General features: G+C 44.9%; 1 protein-coding gene across 1 annotated transcript in view; it reads left to right on the top strand.

Annotated features, from left to right (window-relative positions):
- Window positions 1-19,211, top strand: part of EHD4 (EH domain containing 4) — a gene marked incomplete at both ends in the record, with an annotated part of 87,772 nt that overhangs the window by 22,371 nt on the left and 46,190 nt on the right. The window contains one exon of the mRNA XM_079699872.1: window positions 9,693-9,869. Coding sequence (XP_079555998.1) covers window positions 9,693-9,869 — 177 coding nt within the window. The remainder of the gene's footprint in view (window positions 1-9,692; window positions 9,870-19,211) is intronic.

Consider the following 19,211-nt stretch of genomic DNA (forward strand, 5'->3'; position numbering starts at 1 on the left):
TTTAGAGAAGACCTTTCAATATTTCTTTTAGGATAGGTTTAGTATTGCTGTATTCTTTTAGTTTTTGTTTGTCTGAGAAATTCTTTATTTCTCCTCCTATTTTAAATGATAATCTTGCTGGGTAGAGTATTCTAGGTCACATATTTTTCCCTTTCAAGACTTTGAATATGTTTTGCCACTCCCTTCTGGCCTGCAGTGTTTCTGTAGAGAAATCAGCTGATAGCCATATGGGTGTTCCCTTGTAATTAACTCTTTGTTTTTCTCTTGCTGCCTTTAGAATCCTCTCTTTATCTTTAATTTTTGCCATTTTTATTATAATATGTCTTAGTGTAGATCTGTTTGGGTTCATCTTGTTTGGGACCCTCTGTGCTTCCTATATCTGGATATCTGTTTCCTTCTTTAGATTTGGGAAGTTTTCAGCCATAATTTCTTCAAATACATTTTCAATCCCCTTTTCTCTTTCTTCTCCTTCTGGAATCCCTATTATGCATAGACTGAACCACTTTATATTAGCCCATAGGTCTCTTGTATTGCTTTCTTTTTTTTTTTAATTCTGCTTTTTGTCTGCTGTTTTGATTGGGTAATTTCCATTATTCTGTCTTCCAGATAGAATATCTGCATCCTTATCCTTTCTTCTGCATTATTCATTCTGCTATTGAGTGCCTTTAGCTCAGCTTTCATCTCAGCAAATTAATTTTCTGGGCTCCTTTTAGTTTCTAGTTCCTTTTTATAGTAATCTGCATTTTTTGCATATGCATTTTTTGAACCCTGTGTCTATTAGACTGAAGAGGTCTGTTTCATTGTTTGTTCTCTCAGGGGAATTCTCTTGGTCTTTTAACTGGGCGTGGTTCCTCTGCTTCTTCATTTTGCTTTTATTTCTCTTATTCTGTGAGTTTAGGAGAAACAATTATCTTACTGTAGTCTTGGAGGGCTATTTATATGAGGGAGCATCCCTGAATAGTTTGTGGGGGTTTAATATATTTTTGCACGAGGGCTGTTTTTGGTTTGGATGCTTGCTGTCTCTTTCCTCAGCATGTGCTGGCCATTTCCCCTTGATAGCAGGTGTGCAGGTGTGGGGCCTGCCCACGGAAGTATGCTGCTTTTGATTCCTGTAAACTTCCTCTCCCTTTGTTCTCCTTTCCTTCCTTTCCCTTTCTTCCACCCTCCTTCCAGAGCAGCGTGGAATGTGGAGAGGAGCAGCTCCAGATGATGACATAGGTTAGACAGCACTGTGCCTTCAGCATATCCCAGCCTGAAGTAGTTTAAATTCCACTCATAGCTGGAAAAATAGAGATGTGAAAGGCTTTACCCAGCAAATTCCAAATACTTGGTCCAACAGGCCATTCCAGTTTTTCTTGGTCCACTCCCTTAATATGTAGAGCAGTTACAAGGATGATGTCATCTGAACAAACAGTCCTGGTGATAATATGTCAATGATTTAACTAAGGGAAGACAAAAATGAAAAGAAAAGTTAGATTTCACACTTAAGGACGACATAGAGTTTTAAACTGGAAGTGAAGCTTGGCCTGACTTAGTTTTTCAATAACTCAAAGAAGATTAAATATTTAAAGTAATCTTGTAATAACTTTTAATGGAATATAATATGTAAAAATACTAGATCACTATGCTGCACACCTGAAACTAATATAATGTTGTAAATCAACTATAATTCAATAAAAATAAATAAATAAGCTAAAAACTTTTTAAAGTAGATGTTTCCTCAGAGATATTTATCTCAGCATTATTTATTTATTTGAAGTATAGTTGATGTACAATGTTGTGTTAGTTTCTAGTGTACAGCAAAGTAATTCAGATATATATATATATATATATATATATATATATAAAAATTCTTTTCCAGATTCTTTTCCATTATAGGTTAATACAAGATATCGACTATAGTTCCCTGTGCTGTACTGTAGGTCCTTGTTTATCTATTTTATATGTAGTCGTGTGTATCTGTTAATCCCAGGCTCCCAATTTACCCTCCCCCCTGCCCTTTCCCCTTTGGTAACCATAAGTTTGTTTTCTCTCAGCATTATTTACTTATTTTATTTTATTTTATTTTTTTGCGGTACGCGGGCCTCTCACTGTTGTGGCCTCTCCCGTTGCGGAGCACAGGCTCCAGATGCGCAGGCTCAGTAGCCATGGCTCACGGGCCCAGCTGCTCCGCGGCATGTGGGATCTTCCCAGACTGGGGCACAAACCCACATCCCCTGCATCGGCAGGCGGACTCTCAACCACTGCGCCACCAGGGAAGCCCTATCAGCATTATTTTCAATAGCAAGAAACGGGAAGCTATTTCAGTGCCCAACAGAAAGGAAATGTCAGGCTAAATTGATGCATACTCACCTCAGAATAGTATGCAGCCATTAAAACTTATGTTTTCAAATAATTTTTAATGGTGTGAGGAAAAACTAATGGTGAAAAGTCTAGCTGCAAAATTGTTTAAATGCTTTGATCCCAATTTTATAAAGAAAAAATTATACCTGCAGAAAATGACTGGATGGAAGTATATCAAAATGTTCAAATTAGTCATTGTCCTGTATTAATGTGTGCAAGCTGCTTAACTTGTCATAAGCGCAGTTTTCTATAAGCTAGGAACAAAAATACCTGCTCCAGCAACAGGGAGGGTGAAAGGAGGTAAAGGAAAGGCTTTAGCCTATGTGTGAAATGCCTTATAAACTGTTGTTTGTAAGATTATTATCATTATTATTAGTATTTCTTCATAATCTGTTGTTTGGTGGTGTCTACAAGCAGTGGTGGTAGTGGTGGTGGTGGTGGTACTCATTGCTAGGAAATAATTATATATTCTGGACCATTTTTATAAGACTTTTGTAATAATAAATGTTTGATTCTTCTGGCATTTCCATTTCTTGGTATTAAACATGAGGATAAACAAAAGAAACTGCTTTAAAAACATCATTTCCAGATTTAGGACAAATCAAAATTGAAAGACTAACACTTTCTTTTCAGTCCCTTTCCTAGTGAAATGGTGGGTCAGGTATTATCAGTCAAAAATACATTATGTAAAACCTTCCAACACATTATAAATTGAAATGTATTTAAATTCATAGCCCTGGATTTAAAAATCAGGAAATAAAACTGTTTCTCTTGCTAAACTCAAAAGTTGTATACTTCAGATATTTTTTTCACATCTCTATGGTTTAAAACCTTAGTAATGCTCAAAGGAACAAAATGACCGTTGGAGTTAACTGCTCTTTTAAAAAATGTCCCAGACCACAGCAATGAATTAAACCTCTAAACTGTCTGCACAGATGCCAGTGTATGCACAAATATTTTAAAATCTCATTTAGCATTACACAAACCAGTTCTCTCATTTCTGGCTTGAGAATTTAAAAAATAATGCTCATAAAACACCCCAGATAGATGTGCCATATTGCTTTTTAGAGTGCTTACTTAATGATTGAATACCAACTAAAATGTCTTAGATTTGTATATTTGTTATGATTCACAAAACCCATTCCTGTAAACATGTCTGTTGGAGGTTGATAGCCTCTGATTTAAGGCAGGTAGTGCTCTCACAGGACTAATAGAAATCCTAGGTTCTAATAAATGATTTAATCTATTTGAACCTTTGTTTTCTCATCTGTAAAATGGGGGGTAAAAATAGTACCTACCCCATAAGGAACTTAGGATGAAATAAGTTTATTCATATAAAGACTTTAGTACATAACAAGTTCTCAAACGTTAGGTGTATTACTAAAATAATTAATGCCTTTTCCATTATTCCAAGCACAAGTGTGACAGACAAAACCCAGACAGAATGCATGGGTGAATACCCAGGGGAGACGAGGTTTGCAGCTGGAATTTTGGATGTCTATCATTGAGTAATGTGCCTCTTCTAGTTTGTTTGCTTGTTTTTTAGTTATTCTTAAGCTTGTCTTTGAGAGGATGGTGCTTGGGTATGTTGAGGGACTTTTCATGGTCTTGAAGATTTTTGTTCTTCCCCTGTCACAAATGACAATTTTTTTTTTAGCATCTTTATTGGAGTATAATTGCTTTACAATGGTGTGTTAGTTTCTGCTGTATAACAAAGTGAATCAGCTATACATATACATATACCCCCATATCTCCTCCCTCTTGCGTCTCCCTCCCACCCTCCCTATCCCACCCCTCTAGGTGGACACAAAGCACTGAGCTGATCTCCCTGTGCTATGCGGCTGCTTCCCACTAGCTATCTATTTTACATTTGGTAGTGTATATATGTCCATGCCACTCTCTCACTTCATCCCAGCTTACCCTTCCACCTCCCCATGTCCTCAGCCCCATTCTCTACATCTACATCTTTATTCCTGTCCTGCCCCTAGGTTCTTCAGAACCTTTTTTTTTTTTTTTAGATTCCATATATATGTGTTAGCATATGGTATTTGTTTTTCTCTTTCTGACTTACTTCACTCTGTATGACAGACTCTAAGTCCATCCACCTCACTACAAATAACTCAATTTCATTTCTTTTTATGGCTGGGTAATATTCCGTTGTATGTATATGCCACATCTTTTTTATCCATTCATCTGTCGATGGACACTCAGGTTGCTTCCATGTCCTGGCTATTGTAAATAGAGCTGCAGTGAACACTGTGGTATATGTCTCTTTCTGAATTATGGTCTTCTCAGGGTATATGCCCAGTAGTGGGATTGCTGGGTCATATGGTAGTTCTATTTTTCGTTGTTTTTTTTTTTTTTTTTTTGCGGTACGTGGGCCTCCCACTGTTGTGGCCTCTCCCGTTGCAGAGCACAGGCTCTGGATGCGCAGGCTCAGCGGCCGTGGCTCACGGGCCCAGCCACTCCACGGCATGCGGGATCTTCCTGGACCGGGACACGAACCCGTGTCCCCTGCATCGGCAGGCAGACTCTCAACCACTGCACCACCAGGGAAGCCCTATTTTTAGTTTTTTAAGGAGCCTCCATAGTGTTCTCCATAGTGGCTGTATCAATTTACATTCCCACCAACAATGCAAGAGGGTTCCCTTTTCTCCACACCCTCTCCAACATTTATTGTTTGTAGATTTTTTGATGATGGCCATTCTAACTGGTGTGAGGTGATACCTCATTGTGGTTTTGATTTGCGTTTCTCTAATGATTAGTGATGTTGAGCATCCTTTCATGTGTTTATGGGCAATCTGTGTATCTTCTTTGGAGAAATGTCTAGGTCTTCTGCCTATTTTTGGATTGGGTTGTTTGTTTTTTTGATATTGAGCTGCATGAGCTGCTTGTATGTTTTGGAGATTAATCCTTTGTCAGTTGCTTCGTTTGCAAATATTTTCTCCCATTCTGAGGGTTGTCTTTTCGTCTTGTTTATGGTTTTCTTTGCTGTGCAAAAGCTTTTAAGTTTCATTAGGTCCCATCACAAATGACAATTTTTTTCTATGAAGTCAAAAAGAAATTTTCTAACCTAAGCAATGGAAGAAGAAAGATGCTGTCTACATATAGCCTTGCATGAAAGCAGCTCCTTGACCTGGGCTGAGCACAGCAGCCAGGGTGCCAGGAGCCACTTGGATGCAACTGAACCGTGGCCCTCAGCAGACAGGGGCAAAGCAGTGTCAGGTCCCAGCACCCCCTCTGTCCAGCTGCTTATAGTCCATATGTCTGTCCCTTTTTTCATTGATGACTTGGCTGGAGACTCTTGGGAGCAGTCGCCACTGGAGTTAGCAGCCCTCTCTGAGAACACAGGAAAAGGAGAGTGAGGTGGAGCCGGGGACAAAACCCAGCCCAACGCACAGGAAGTGGGCTTGCCGACTCTGGACTGCAGGGGAGTCTTTTCTGCAATCTTCCTATGGCCTCTTGTTCCTTTGAATTCCTGTTACTGCAGATAACACCACAAAGTCTCTGGAACTTGTAGCTTTGGGAAAGCCTCTGAGGTGTCCAAAAAAAAAAAAAAATAGTATCACAGTTGATCAGTGTCGTGCATGTGGCTGGGTGGGTAACCCGTTTCGGTGCATCACACCTCAGGATCCACTCAGACTCTTCCTTTCAAGGTTGCTGGGTTGGAACCTCATCTCTTCATTCTCACTTTGTTCACATCAGATACTTTGTGTCCTGGCTATTCTTAGTTCCCTCACCGCATGTGACACATGCCTGCCTGCCCAGGGGTGTGACTGAAGTGTATCTGAGTTTCACAGTCCCCCAGTGTAGCAATGCATTTGTTTTTCGTTTTTGGGGGGTGGGTCTTTTTGGCTGCTCCATGCAGCTTGTGGGATCTTAGTTCCCCGAACAGGGGCTGAAACTGGGCCCTGGCAGTGAAAGCGCTGAGTCCTAACCACTGGTCCGCCAGGCAAGTCCCTCAATCCCCCAGTGTAAAGACTCTTCTGGGCAATCAGCTGAGAGTGTCATGTATTAACTCATGTATCTGACAGGTCCTACTTGGAGTCCCAGAAGCTGGATGCTATGTGGGACCCCAAGGCTATGGGGCTGAGCCTGGTATAAAAGCAAAAGCCTCTGGCCAGGAGGAAGGAGCTCCAGGCTTCCAGTCCTGCATGGCCACTCATGAGTTTGACCAGCAACAAGCCCCTTTTTTGGCTATCTTGGCAAGCCAGCCATTGCTGTTAACATTGACTCTATGGGAAAGTGCCTGTCAGGTTTCAAACCAACAGTTGGACCTAACCTTTTTGTGAGTCGTGCGCTGCAGGAAGCCTGGTGACATTGGCTGCTGACATCGGCACCTCTCCCCAGTCGTCCCCCCTCCTCCATGTCTCCCACAGGCCTCCTGGCACTGCCTCATCCAGGCAACGGGGTGTGGAAATCTAACTGCACGTGGGATGGGTGTGATCTGGACTTGACTTCTATCTTTGCTGTTGAATGGTTTCAGACTTAAGATCTCAGAGTGGCTGTAAAACTTAAATTTCTAAATTCATATGTGTATGTGAAATCCACACATTCTGCATACGCTCTATAAGTGCTGGAGTTTCACAAAATGTGCGATGCTCTCACTGTAGCTTTTATCAGTATTTCTAAGATTTGTGTGGAATTTCATGAGATTATAAACATGAACCTTTCTGCTCCTAAGAATATTTACTTGTCTACTAGGTGCCTGAAAAAGTTTTGAGATTTTTTAAAAATTAAGTTTGAATAGGTTTTGAAAAATAGCATCTTCTCTCCCCAGCTTTTCTCCAGGGAGAATGGGGAGAGCTGGCCCCTTGTTGTTAGGGCAGCCCAGGGACCATGCAGGAGGATGGTTTGGAGAGCTCTTTTCCCTCACTTTGGAGGAAATAATTGGGCCATAGTGCCTTATGGAGGCACCCTGAAACTCCCCTTGTGCTCCTCATCTCTGAACAAACTACCAACTGAAGCCCAGATTTAAACGTATCTGGAGGCAGCACAAGACCTAGAGTCTGACTGCCTGCATTCCATCTCCACTGAAACACTTACTGTGTGACCTTGGGCACGTTGCTTAGCCTCTCTGGTGCCTCAGTTTTCCCACCTATAAAATGGGGGTAATGTTAGTATACACCAGGTAGATAGTGTATACTACACCAGAGTATTGTACTACACCAGGTAAATAGTGAGAACAGTTGACCCTTGAACAACACAGGTTAGGAGTGCCAACCCTCTGAGGAGTCAAAAATCCACATATAGCATATGGTTAGCCCTCCATACCCACGTTTCCTCTGTATCCCCAGTACTTCCACATCCACAGATTCAACCACCTGTGGACCATGTAGTACTGTAGTATTTACTACCAAAAAAAATCCACATGTAAGTGGACCTGTGCAGTTCAAACCCATGTTGTTCAAGGGTCGACTGTACTTGGTGAATGCTGGGTGCTGTTATCTGATTTTTTTCACATTTACTCTAAATTTAAGGGACATATTTAAATGCTGTGTCTATTCTGGTGCTCTACAAGTTCATAGAAATGTAGAAACTTTAGATTTAAAAAAAAAAAGATCAAACGTTTAGAGTACAGCCTGCTAAGAGTGCTAAACAATTTCCGTTTTATTTACAGAGAAAAAATGAGTCTAAAGGGTGGCTTAACTTCTTATTCTTAGAAAAATGGCAAAATGGTGTTGGATGGTTGGTAGTTCGTTCTTTCCCTCTAACCCTGGAAATAAAATCTTAGGTTCTGGGCTTCAATTTGATCAGTCAAGACATTTTAGAAACAAAAGAAATGGTTTAGGACCAAACAGACTGTAAGCTGCAGGAATGGGGAGTTGTAGAAAGTTGTGCATGTTTCTGCCCTGAGCCTCCTCCCAGGGTGAAGGATCATCTCCCTGGCAGGGCTGGGACAAGGCTCTGTCACCTCAAACAGGCATTCTCTTCCACCACCGCCACCCCCAGTTGCCATTCACTGTCCCTGCCAAGTGTCCTCTGAAGGTGTTGCGTTTCCACCTGTTGCTTGGTGATCAGTGAAAAGTATTCCAAAATACTCCCTCCTTATGTTCCCCTTGGTCGCAAAGGAAGGAGGGAGTTGTCTTTGCATCCCCCATCCCATTCCATCCATATAGGCATACATATACCTAAGTGTGTCCCTACATCCTGGAAAGGAAATCTTGGTGGGGAGGAAGGGAGGGGCTCTGAGTGGCTTCAGCTGAATGATGTGCTGGTGGAGGTAGGGGGGAGCTATGTTAGGACACAGCCATTTCCCACAGAGAACAGACTTTCCCCATAGCTCTACCTCTGGCTCCCTTGCCCCACGCCAGCCATGCCACTGAGCCAGTCCTATGCTCTGTAGCACATCATTTGGTCTCTTCAGCCCCCTGGATGAACATCCTCAGTGACATCTGCTAGGGCCACTGTATGCAGGTTAAACTACATGAGGGCACCTGGGCAACGGGACACATGGGGGTAAAAATCCAGCAAGAGTCCTGCTCACTAAGCTGTGAGCCCTGGCACAGGGCTGGGTCTGCCTAGAGGAAGGGGCATCTTTTTCCAATTTGCACAGAAAGCTAGGGATGGCCCTGGTGATATCTAATCCAAGCCCTCCCCTTAGCAGTCTCCGTTGCTGCTTAATTCTTTGGCAATCATCTTCCATGGCCACGACTTCCAGGATCCCAAGGGAGCTGTAAAATGCTCAAGGGAGGCTTTTGGGGCCACACTGACTGCCAGTGATCAGGAAGGAGATGGTTCATCATTTCATTCACTACATTGGGTGCCCTTTGTGGGCAGGCATAGTGCTGGGTCCTGGGAATATACATCTGGCCATAGATATGGGCCTGCCTTCAAGGCCCACAAACAGAGAAGTGCAGCACCCACGGTGAACACCACGATGGCCACAGGTGCAGGGTGCCTGGGGCCCACAGAGCAGGTGTCCCCAGTATGCTAGAGGGATGGGGATGCTTCCCTAAAGGAGGTGGGCCTGAGCAGGGTCTTCCAGGATGCATAGGAGCTGGCTGAATACTCTTCTCTGGGGTCGTATCTATTGTGCCAATGGAACCGTGACCGGGAATGGCTGTGCTGAGCTAAGGTCCACTTTGAGAAGGCCCAGCAGGTCTGCAAGATGTCTGCCTCTTTCACTAGGCTCCTTACACTGGGGGAAAAATAGGTCTGTAGATTCTAAGCTTTGAAAATTCATTATTAGCAAAAGAGTACAATGCCAATCATTCTCTTTTTCTTGGGGGTTATATTCTAGGTTTTCAAATGATTATGTTACAACTTGGTAGCCCCAGGAAGCTTTCTGGCCTCTTGCTTTGTGACCACATGCTAAGTGTCTTTTCTTTTCTTTGTCCCTCTCCCAGATACTTACTGGAGCAAGATTTCCCAGGCATGAGGATTGGTCCAGAGCCCACCACCGACTCCTTCATCGCCGTGATGTATGGGGAGACTGAGGGCAGCACCCCAGGGAACGCTTTAGTCGTGGACCCCAAAAAGCCATTTCGAAAGCTCAGTCGCTTTGGAAATGCTTTCCTCAATCGGTAAGGACCAGCAAACTGCCATCTTTGGTCAGGTTGTTTAAACCTGTTCTTGGAATTCTTGCCCATTACACGTAAAGGTCCAAAACCAGAAGAACAGAGCATGTGTGTTCTGAAAGAGAGAAGTTATGAGAAAATTCACTATCATATTCAAATACTAGAAAAATTCTCTTAGGAAGTGATCATTTATACTTACTCTGGGTGACTTCAGAGGGCAAAGCTAAGACCCAGGTTTGGACATTATAAGGCCACACAATATAAGGAACAAATTTCTAATAATTTGAGCCTCACAGAAATAGGTCAGGTTGCCTTGTGAGGTAGTGAGCTCCCTGTGGCTGGCAATGTTACATGGTAGCTGGATGACCGCATCTCAGTCATCGTGTGCTGGGGCCTCCTGCACAGAGAGCTGAGCCCAGAGGACCACTGAAGTTCTCCTGACACCCAGACTTAGTCTTGGTTTTTCCAGGACTGGTCACCCCACCTCCCTGGCTGTCCCTTTTGCTTCTCAGTCCCATGCTTTGAGCTGCTTCCTCATTCATTAGAGCAAGGCAGGGGAGATAGAGTCAGAATACACAAAACGTTAATTTTGTTGCATAGTCATTATTTCACAGATGTGAAGTTGTAGGATAGCTGAGGTTCTGTCTTGATTGGAGATGTGTTTTATTTGTACTACCTTTCACCAGAGTGCCCAATGACACAGTGGGGTACAGGACAGAGGACAAGCTAGCAGGTTGTCCTGGATGCAGCTATGCACTTTCAGGCACCACCTGCTCTTACCTTCCCTTCCCTCTTCTTCTTTGACACTCCTAGCCTATTTTTTTCTAATTAACTAATTAATTTATTTGTTTATTTTTGGCTACGTTGGGTCTTCGTTGCTGCGCGCGGGCTTTCTCTAGTTGTGGCGAGTGGGGACTACTCTTCGTTGCAGTGCGCGGGCTTCTCATTGTGGTGGCTTCTCTTGTTGCGGAGCACAGGCTCTAGGTGTGTGGGCTTCAGTAGTTGTGGCACGCAGCCTCAGTAGTTGTGGCTCGCAGGCTCTAGAGCGCAGGCTCAGTAGTTGTGGCACATAGGCTTAGTTGCTCTGCGGCGTGTGGGATCTTCCCATACCAGGGCTCGAACCTGTGTCCCCTGCATGGGCCGGCGGACTCTTAACCACTGCACCACCAGGGAAGCCCCTAGCCTATTTTTTTAAATGCTTTTCTCTTTCTTCTTTCTTGTGTTCCCCTCACCCCTCCCTTCCCCTCTTGTAGGAGTCTACCACTTCAAACTGGTTGGCTGCGGGGAGTGGGCTATGGGAGTGCAGAACCAGGGAGGGGTCCTCCAAACCCCTTTAGGGAGGCATGGAACTAGAGCTGACAGATAAGAGACTTGAACTGCACTTCTACTTTTTAGATTTAAAAAAAAAAAAAAAGGAACAGATCCTGCCCGCTGACTGCTGTCCTCCCAGAGGCTGAGGTGCCTGATCGCACAACTCCAGGGTGCGCCATTCACAAGGACTGTGGAATGAATGACGTGCCCACGTGCTGTGCAATGGCTCTTGCCAAGGGTGGCCCAGGTGACCTCCACAGGCACCTCTCTAGGGATTTGTACTCTCCTCTAAGAGCTTGTTTATGCTCCCAGAGCAGATCAAAGAAGGCATCCAAGGAGCACCAAGGGAACTTGGCCACGGGATAAATAGAAATGTACAGATGATGTAGGTGGAGTTGCAGAGAAATTCCATCTTGTTGCTGGCGGTGATTGGCATAATACTGTCCAGATGACTTTTTCCACCTGCAGAGTCTCTCCTCTAGCAGAAGTGTCCTCCTCAACTCCGGGGCAGCCTTGGTTGGCACCAGCGTGCCTCCTTGTAGGAGAAATAAGGGTTGAGCCCAGGAGGGAGAACACCAGAGGGTCTCTCGGGACAAGTGGACCACAGCTGAGGGGAAGTGGAACAAGAAGCTCCCCCCAGCAGGGCCTCCCAGGAGCCGTGGTCCTGGGGCAGGCAACAGCCAGGCTTCCTGTCCCAAGACTGACCCTGGAAGGTTCCGGAGGCCCTGGAAAGTGCAGGGCACAGGATCCTTCTCCATGAAAGGCTGCCTGGAGTCCCTCGAATTCATTACCACTGTCCTTAGTCTTATTTTCTTTTTGCCTGACAAAGGCTTAAAAAAGAAATAAGCTGCCACCTTTTTCGAATTCCCATGTTATAAAGTCTGTATTCACAAGGGAAAAACTAGAGAGAGTGGCTATTGGCTTCTTTTATTTTGGCAGATGATTTACTTCCCTAACAAATTTATTTTTTCTCAAATCCCAAGCATACAGCAGATGAGAGTGGAAAAGAAGCATTCAGGAAAGACTTTGGTTTTTGTTTTTTTGGGTTTTTTTGATGTGGACCATTTTTAAAGTCTTTATTGAATTTGTTACAATACTGCTTCTGTTTTATGTTTTGGTTTTTTGGTCACGAGGCTTGTAGGATCTTAACTCCCAGACCAGGGATTGAACCCACGCCCCCTGCATTGGAAGGCAAAGTCTTATCCACTGGACTGCCAGGGAAGTCCCTCAGGAAAGATTTTGAATGGCAAGGTTCTTTATCTCAGAATTTAAAACTTGCTGAAAATAACCCATGCTTTATATAATCATGTTAATTGAATTCAGAATACATAGAAAAGTAATAGCAAATATTTATATGGCATTTACTATGTGTCTAAACTTTACTTGTAAATTAGCTCTAAATTCTCACAAAAACCTTGTGACGTAGGTGCTACTATTATCCCCAATGTAGAGAGGAGGAATTGATGCAGAGAGAGGTTCATTTAACTTCCACAGGGCCACTCGGCTGATAAATGGCAGTGCTGGGATTGGAACCCAGGCCATCTGGCTAGAGTCCTGCTAGTGACTGCTGTACTGAGCTGCCCAATGGGAGGACGTTTGGACTGAGAATCACTGCCTACTGCCCTCTATCTAACATTTAAGGCTGTCCTCAATCTAGCCTGCCAACAATGATGATGAAGATGATAATGATTATATCCTAAATTATAGATTAATAATTTCACATACACCCTCTTTTCAGGGCTAATAAAACAGATGATACTAGGGCCATTTTACAGATGAGAAAACTGAGAGCAAAGAAGTAAAATGACTTGCCCAAGAAGATGCAGAGACAGGGCTAGAATTCAGGCTCCCTCTTCCCTTTTACCTATTGCCCTGCACCTCACAAAGCACCAGCAAAGAAGAGTTCCTATCCTTCTAGCCACCTGGTGGCCGTGTATACCTGAAGCTCACATGTCAGGGATGTACCACCTGGGAACTGATAGCGTACTTAAGAGTAAACAGCCTGCTTAAGTTGTATCTACACGGCAGTGCTGCCGTTTCACCCAGCACTAACACAAGGAAGAGGGTCAGTTAGCATGGGGTGCTCAAATGTGTGTATGTAATTATAGCATCCCTGTGGGAACAGCAGCAGACTTAGCTCTAAAGGCAGGCAAACTTCTTTCTACATAGCATACTTTCTGGGAATTAGGTCAAAATACAATACTTAGTAGGGAGGAGAACTGGTTGTCCGCTGTGGAGAACTTCCACCCCCCACCCTACTGAGCAACCACCTGTCCCCCCTACCCGTATGGGATAGGGCTCATCATTCTGGCCCTCCCGTTACAGGGTGTGGGCTTGGGCATCTGCCCCGCCTGGGGAGTCTTTTTTTTTTTTTTTTCGGTACGCGGGCCTCTCACTGTTGTGGCCTCTCCCGTTGCGGAGCACAGGCTCCGGACGCACAGGCTCAGCAGCCATGGCTCACGGGCCCAGCCGCTCCGCGGCATGTGGGATCCTCCCAGACCGGGGCACGAACCCGCATCCCCTGCATCGGCAGGCGGACTCTCAACCACTGCGCCACAGGGAAGCCCCCTGGGGAGTCTTTAAAAGAGCTTAGTACTTCGCAAGATGGTACCAGCCTCGAAGCATTAAACAAACCAGTGGAGCTTAAGCCTCAGTCTCTAAGGCTGGTTTCTAAGAAGATAACGGGAGGTTTACAGTGCACTTCTGAGGAATGAAGACAAATTCCCAAAAAGACAGCTTTGAATGATAGAAATTCCATACCTGAACAATAGAAAAAGAAAAGGAGTTGAGTCTGGAACAAAGAGTTCTATGGAAAATACCTTAATGTGACATTCTGAGACTCCACGTGCTGCTCTACTTTCTAGAGGAATTCCACAGGCAAGCCTGTCTCGGAGTTGCTCCATGGGAATGTGAGGTTCCAAAGTCTGTTGTCAAAAGGCAGTTCCACCTCACAGAGGGGAGGGACAACCCAGCAGCACACTGAGGGTACAAGCCCTGGGGGACAGCAGCGTGTTTTGGTCAGTTCAAGAAATGTCAGGAGTTGGCCTCTGACACTTCCCCCTGCAGCCTGCATTTGGATCGCATGTTAAATTTTTACCTCAATCTACTTTTCTGAAAATGGTAATCTTTTTTTTTTTTAATCCAGATAGCTACAGACATCATTTTCAGTTTAGGATCTACAATTTAAGATTAAATTGTAGACTTCCACAGAAGAAATTATTAATCTCATTTACTTCTCTGTTTCTCTTTGAAAAATAACTTTAATTGCTGGCCCTAGGGCTTGAAATTTTGAAACTTCCTTTTGAGCTGAAGGAATCTAAACAGTACTTCCAATGCTCCTGTCATTTTAGCCAGGCCTGATGGTGGTGATGGTGTGATAAAAACAAACCAATAAAAAAAACAACACAAAAAAACGCCACTGTCTTAAATTTGCATAATGATTTAGCAATAATAGAATACATATATATATTTTTGGACTCATCGTTACCTCTATGTTTGTAACTGAATGAGGCTTCATTCTATAGACTTTTTTTAGACTGTGAATATTACATAGTCACTTAGTACCATTGGGATTTTTTAAAGAACTGATTTAATGCAAGTAAACAGCATCGGTCCACACACATGCTGGCTCCACCAGATAATTTAGCCGCAGAAATTAAGGAAAATAGGCTCTTGGCAAGAATCACTCTTGATTCACTAGCAAAACTTTTTTTTTTTTTTTAAACATGAGAGATTAGCTGGTTAGGGGTGGAGGGTGTTTTGTTTGGGTTTTGTGGTGTGCTTATCCATAATAAACTCCCTGAAGCCCTTCCCGTTAATCTTTAACCTCAGGATTTGTGGTGGCTCCTGGGTCATCAAGCCATTGTTCTTTGTTGGCAGCTGCCTGCACAGCCCTGGTCCTGTCATCCCAGAAAACCAGCTTTTTCCCCTGTGGTGGTTGGGAGAGGGAGGTTTGATTTAGAAAAGTCTATGTTTAGGTCGAACTGCATGGAATTGCCAATATTCAACCATCTTTTTGCTTGTAAAAGTGGTAGTTCCATAGGACTCAGTCTAAGGGGTAACCGTGGGCTTTTTATAGTCTGGATGTGAAATTAAATTCCTCTTGGGCAGTAGAATTTCAGATCAGGTCTTTGTGGTAGGACCATGTAATAATAATTGGTTATTACAGGTTAGTTGTCAAAGTCTTTTTGCATATTGGGTGCTATTCACTCTGCCAATTTAGGAAGTCGTGTAATCTCTCTGATCTTACTCTTATCAGTAAAGTGAACTGGGGCAAAAACAGCTCCATACTCTCTTCCATTGTAAGCTTAGGTTTATTTGAACCTAAAGACAACCTGGGAGTCCTCAGGCTGGTAGAATTGCTCAGAGACCTGACAAAGGCCAAGAGGTGAGTGAGAAGGAAGACGGCCAGAACCAGATCTTCTGCTTCCCTGTCACAGCTCCGCCCTCCACCAATGGATTGAGAGCAGGTCACACAAAGGGGCCTCTTTGGTGGGAAATTCCAGGGCTATGGCATGTCACTCCTTTATTTTAGTATGTTGCCTTCTGTTGATAAAGATAAACAGCGGTGATTCAAATGCATGAAATGGCAGTAGCAGCCTAACAGTTAAGAGCCGGACTGGGGTCAGAACTGCCAGGTTTGCATCCCAGCTCCATCACCTACCAGCTATGTGACTTGGCAAGTTATGGCATGTGACCCTTCTGTGCCCTTGTTGGGGAGGAAGAGATTTTCCTCTACCCTTCTAGGTTCTTCTGGCTGGTCCAAGAGTTAAGATGACATGAGACAGATTACCAGGAGAAAATCAAACAAAAATTTAATTACGTGTATACATGGGAGAGATCCAGGAAAACCGAGTAACTAACTCCCCCAGATGGCTGAAGCCCTCACCTTAAATACCATCTTCAGTTAAAGACAAAAGAGGATGTTGGGGGTAGCGGTTTGGAACCTGTAAGGGGAAGAAGGCAATTGACGTGGAACTGGAAAATAATGTTTGGTAAACAAATGTTCGCTGGGCCATGCAGAGACAATGGGACACAGAGAGGAGTTTTAACAAATGGGCTTTGGGAGGTTCCCCCCATATAGGCAGCTAGTTCATACTGTGTTTATCTCTGGTGACAGCTCCCTTCCTGGAACAGGTCCTCTGTCTACATTCCTTAGGCAGTGAGAGGGGAGGTCAAAGATTCTTCCTGAGTCTTTCTGGGCCTTAAAAATAATCAGCCTAAATTAATCCTCATGCCAATGAGACACATTTTCGGGGTGGCCAGATTTGCTCCCCTCCACCCCAGTCTGATCCTTTGTAGAATGGAGGCACACGGCCCCACTGCTGAAGGCTGTGGCGATGATTGAGTGCGTTAATGGAAAGTGCTTAGGACAGTGCCTGGCACACAGTAAGTGGTCAGTGGATGCTTGTGCCATTTGATTATTGCTGCAACTGCTGGGTATCACTGCACTGGAAATCACATCACTGTTAAGCTACTGCCTGGCCCTTTTAAAATGTTGATCATTGAATTGGAATGTTAGTGTTTGGAGGTGATTTTAGGAACTGAAATCCCCTTACCTCCTTGTCTTACTGTGCCGCAGGACTTCTAGCCACCGGCCTGAGACCTTATAGCCCAGACCATTCCTTTTCTCACCCCCTCTCTGCTACCCCTAAGCCTTCCTTGGTTGTGGGGTGACGGGTAATTTGGGTCCAATGTAGGGTTCGATCCCCTCCTCCTCTCCTTTTATCAAAAATAAAATATATCAAGCCAGCCCTGGGTGAGGGACATATTTCATAAAGCTTACGTGAGGCTCCTGGGCTGAACTGGCACGTGTGCGTATTTCACGTGAAATGTAGAAGGCAAGGCACGGGTACACTGCGTGCTTGTTAGTCCCTCTGAAAGAAGTAGAAAATCCATCTTGGGACAGCAAATCTGTGCTTGGAAACATTGCATCAGACAGATCAGTGGGAAAGGCCTGACCCAAGGCTGACTGTGTTATATCCAATAAATAACCCACTTTTCACCTTCCTTTCATGGAACATCAAAGGAAGACAAGATTGCTCTAACAGCATTGCATTAGGGTTTTTTCTGATTATAGTACAACCATTTAAGAAAACCGTGTGTGGTTCTAACCCCTAGAGTGTGGGCCATGCCCCCACACAGGGGTCTGAAAGCTGACTGTGCCCTGTGCTCCTTTGCCCACCTCCCCACCTCCCCACCTCCCCCACACACATGCTGGGCAGGCTGTGCAAAGTCCAGCTCTGCACACACAACCCCTGTCACCCTCTCTCAGGGTGCCCCTGGAGAGCCCCCTCCTCCTCCCCTCCTCCTCCCCCCTCCTCCCCTCCTCCTCCCCTCCTCCTCCCCCCTCCTCCCCTCCTCCTCCCCTCCTCCTCCCCTCCTCCTCCCCCCTCCTCCCCTCCTCCTCCCCCCTCCTCCCCTCCTCCTCCCCCTCCTCCCCCTCCTCCCCCTCTCCTTCCTCCCCTCCTCCCCCCTCCCCTCCCTCCCCTCCCCCTCCCCTCCCCCTCCCCTCCCCCTTCCCTCCCCTCCCCTCCTCCTTCCCTCCCCTCCCCTCCTCCTTCCCTCCCCTCCCCTCCTCCCCCTCCCCTCCCCTCCTCCTACCCCTCCTCCTCCTCCCCCACTCCTCCCCTCCCCCATCCTCCTTTCCCTCCCTCTTCTTTTCTTCCCCCTCCCCCTTCCCCTCCCCGCTTTTGTCTGTAGTCATTCCTCCTGGCCCTGAACCTGCTCCCTGTATGTTGCATGGTGATGTCACCACATCAGACCATCTTGTTTTGTGGCTTACACATTTTGTCTCTGCTGTCACGTCAGGAGGCATGGGAATCGTTGAAACCTTGTCTCTTTGTACGGAGGGAGTGGATGGTTTCTAAATTTTGAGTCCCTCTGTTAACTTCACATTAGAATCCAGGGGTTTTGTGTTTTGGAAAAATTGGTATCAAGTGTGAGCTTGTGGTTCCGGAAAAAGGTCTGCCTCTCACAGGAATACTTTATGTGAAAAAGTTTCACGTATGTGCAGTCTTCTCAGCATTGCCAGATGTCTTGAGCCATCTGATAAAAAGGATGGGACTATGATAAGAGACCGAATTACCACAAGAAATGCAGTCCACCACAGATGTGCTCAGAACTCTGTTCCTACCCCAGTTCTAGAGACTTGAATATGGCGTTTTTTGCTCTGTGAACTTACAGAGAATGTGTAGTGATCCCGGTGCACTTTATTCTCACAGATCTGCTGTCTGAGTATTGGGCAGTAGGGTTTATAAAGGTGGAGAGGCAGGAGAAAATCAGAAATGAGGGGCTTCTCATAAATTAACTTGACTCCTTATTTTTAATGTTATGAGGTTTTTAACTTTACGGGTTGAGTTCTACTCACCTGACATCAGAAATATCAGGCTGCAGTCCCCAGCCAGCCACGCATTAGCGGCATGGCCTCGCATGTCGTAACTGCTCTGTGCTTCAACTTTTCCAGCTGCAAAATGATCATAGTTATCATTCCTACATCTTCCTGGGATGACTTGAAAATGTGGGAAACAATATCTGAGAAACTTGTCCCAAGCACCTTCAGTGAAAGTTCATTTGCAATGTCAGTAATTGCACGTCTCTCTCAGGGCTGCCCACGCCTGCCTGGGGGCTGTGCTGTCCATGTGTGCGCTGTGAGGGCCGGGCAGGCCTCCCTCTCCTGCATTCCCAGCATATTTACTTTCTGAGTCATCCCACCTTTTCCACTGAATGGAAGAACTGAGCTTTCCCCAAGGATTTTCAAGCCTTCTGCCCACACAGATACCAAAGTTAGCCATTTACAATATAGGAGAAGGAGAGACACTCTAGTTTCTGCCTTAAAACATACACAGTGCCTAACAGAGATCCCCCCAGGTTGCCTGGGGTGGAAGTAACGAAGCATTTCCCTCTGGTCCTGTAGAGTTACACCGTGTTAAAGCTAAAAGAACCTTGCCAGCCCCTGGTCCAAGTGTCTCCATTGACACATGAGAAAACTGAGGCCCAGAATGGGGAAGCCCTTGCCCAGGGTCCCAGGCAAGTTAT

The sequence above is a fragment of the Hyperoodon ampullatus genome (assembly GCF_949752795.1).
Source record: "Hyperoodon ampullatus genome assembly, chromosome: 3".
Taxonomy (NCBI): domain Eukaryota; kingdom Metazoa; phylum Chordata; class Mammalia; order Artiodactyla; family Ziphiidae; genus Hyperoodon; species Hyperoodon ampullatus.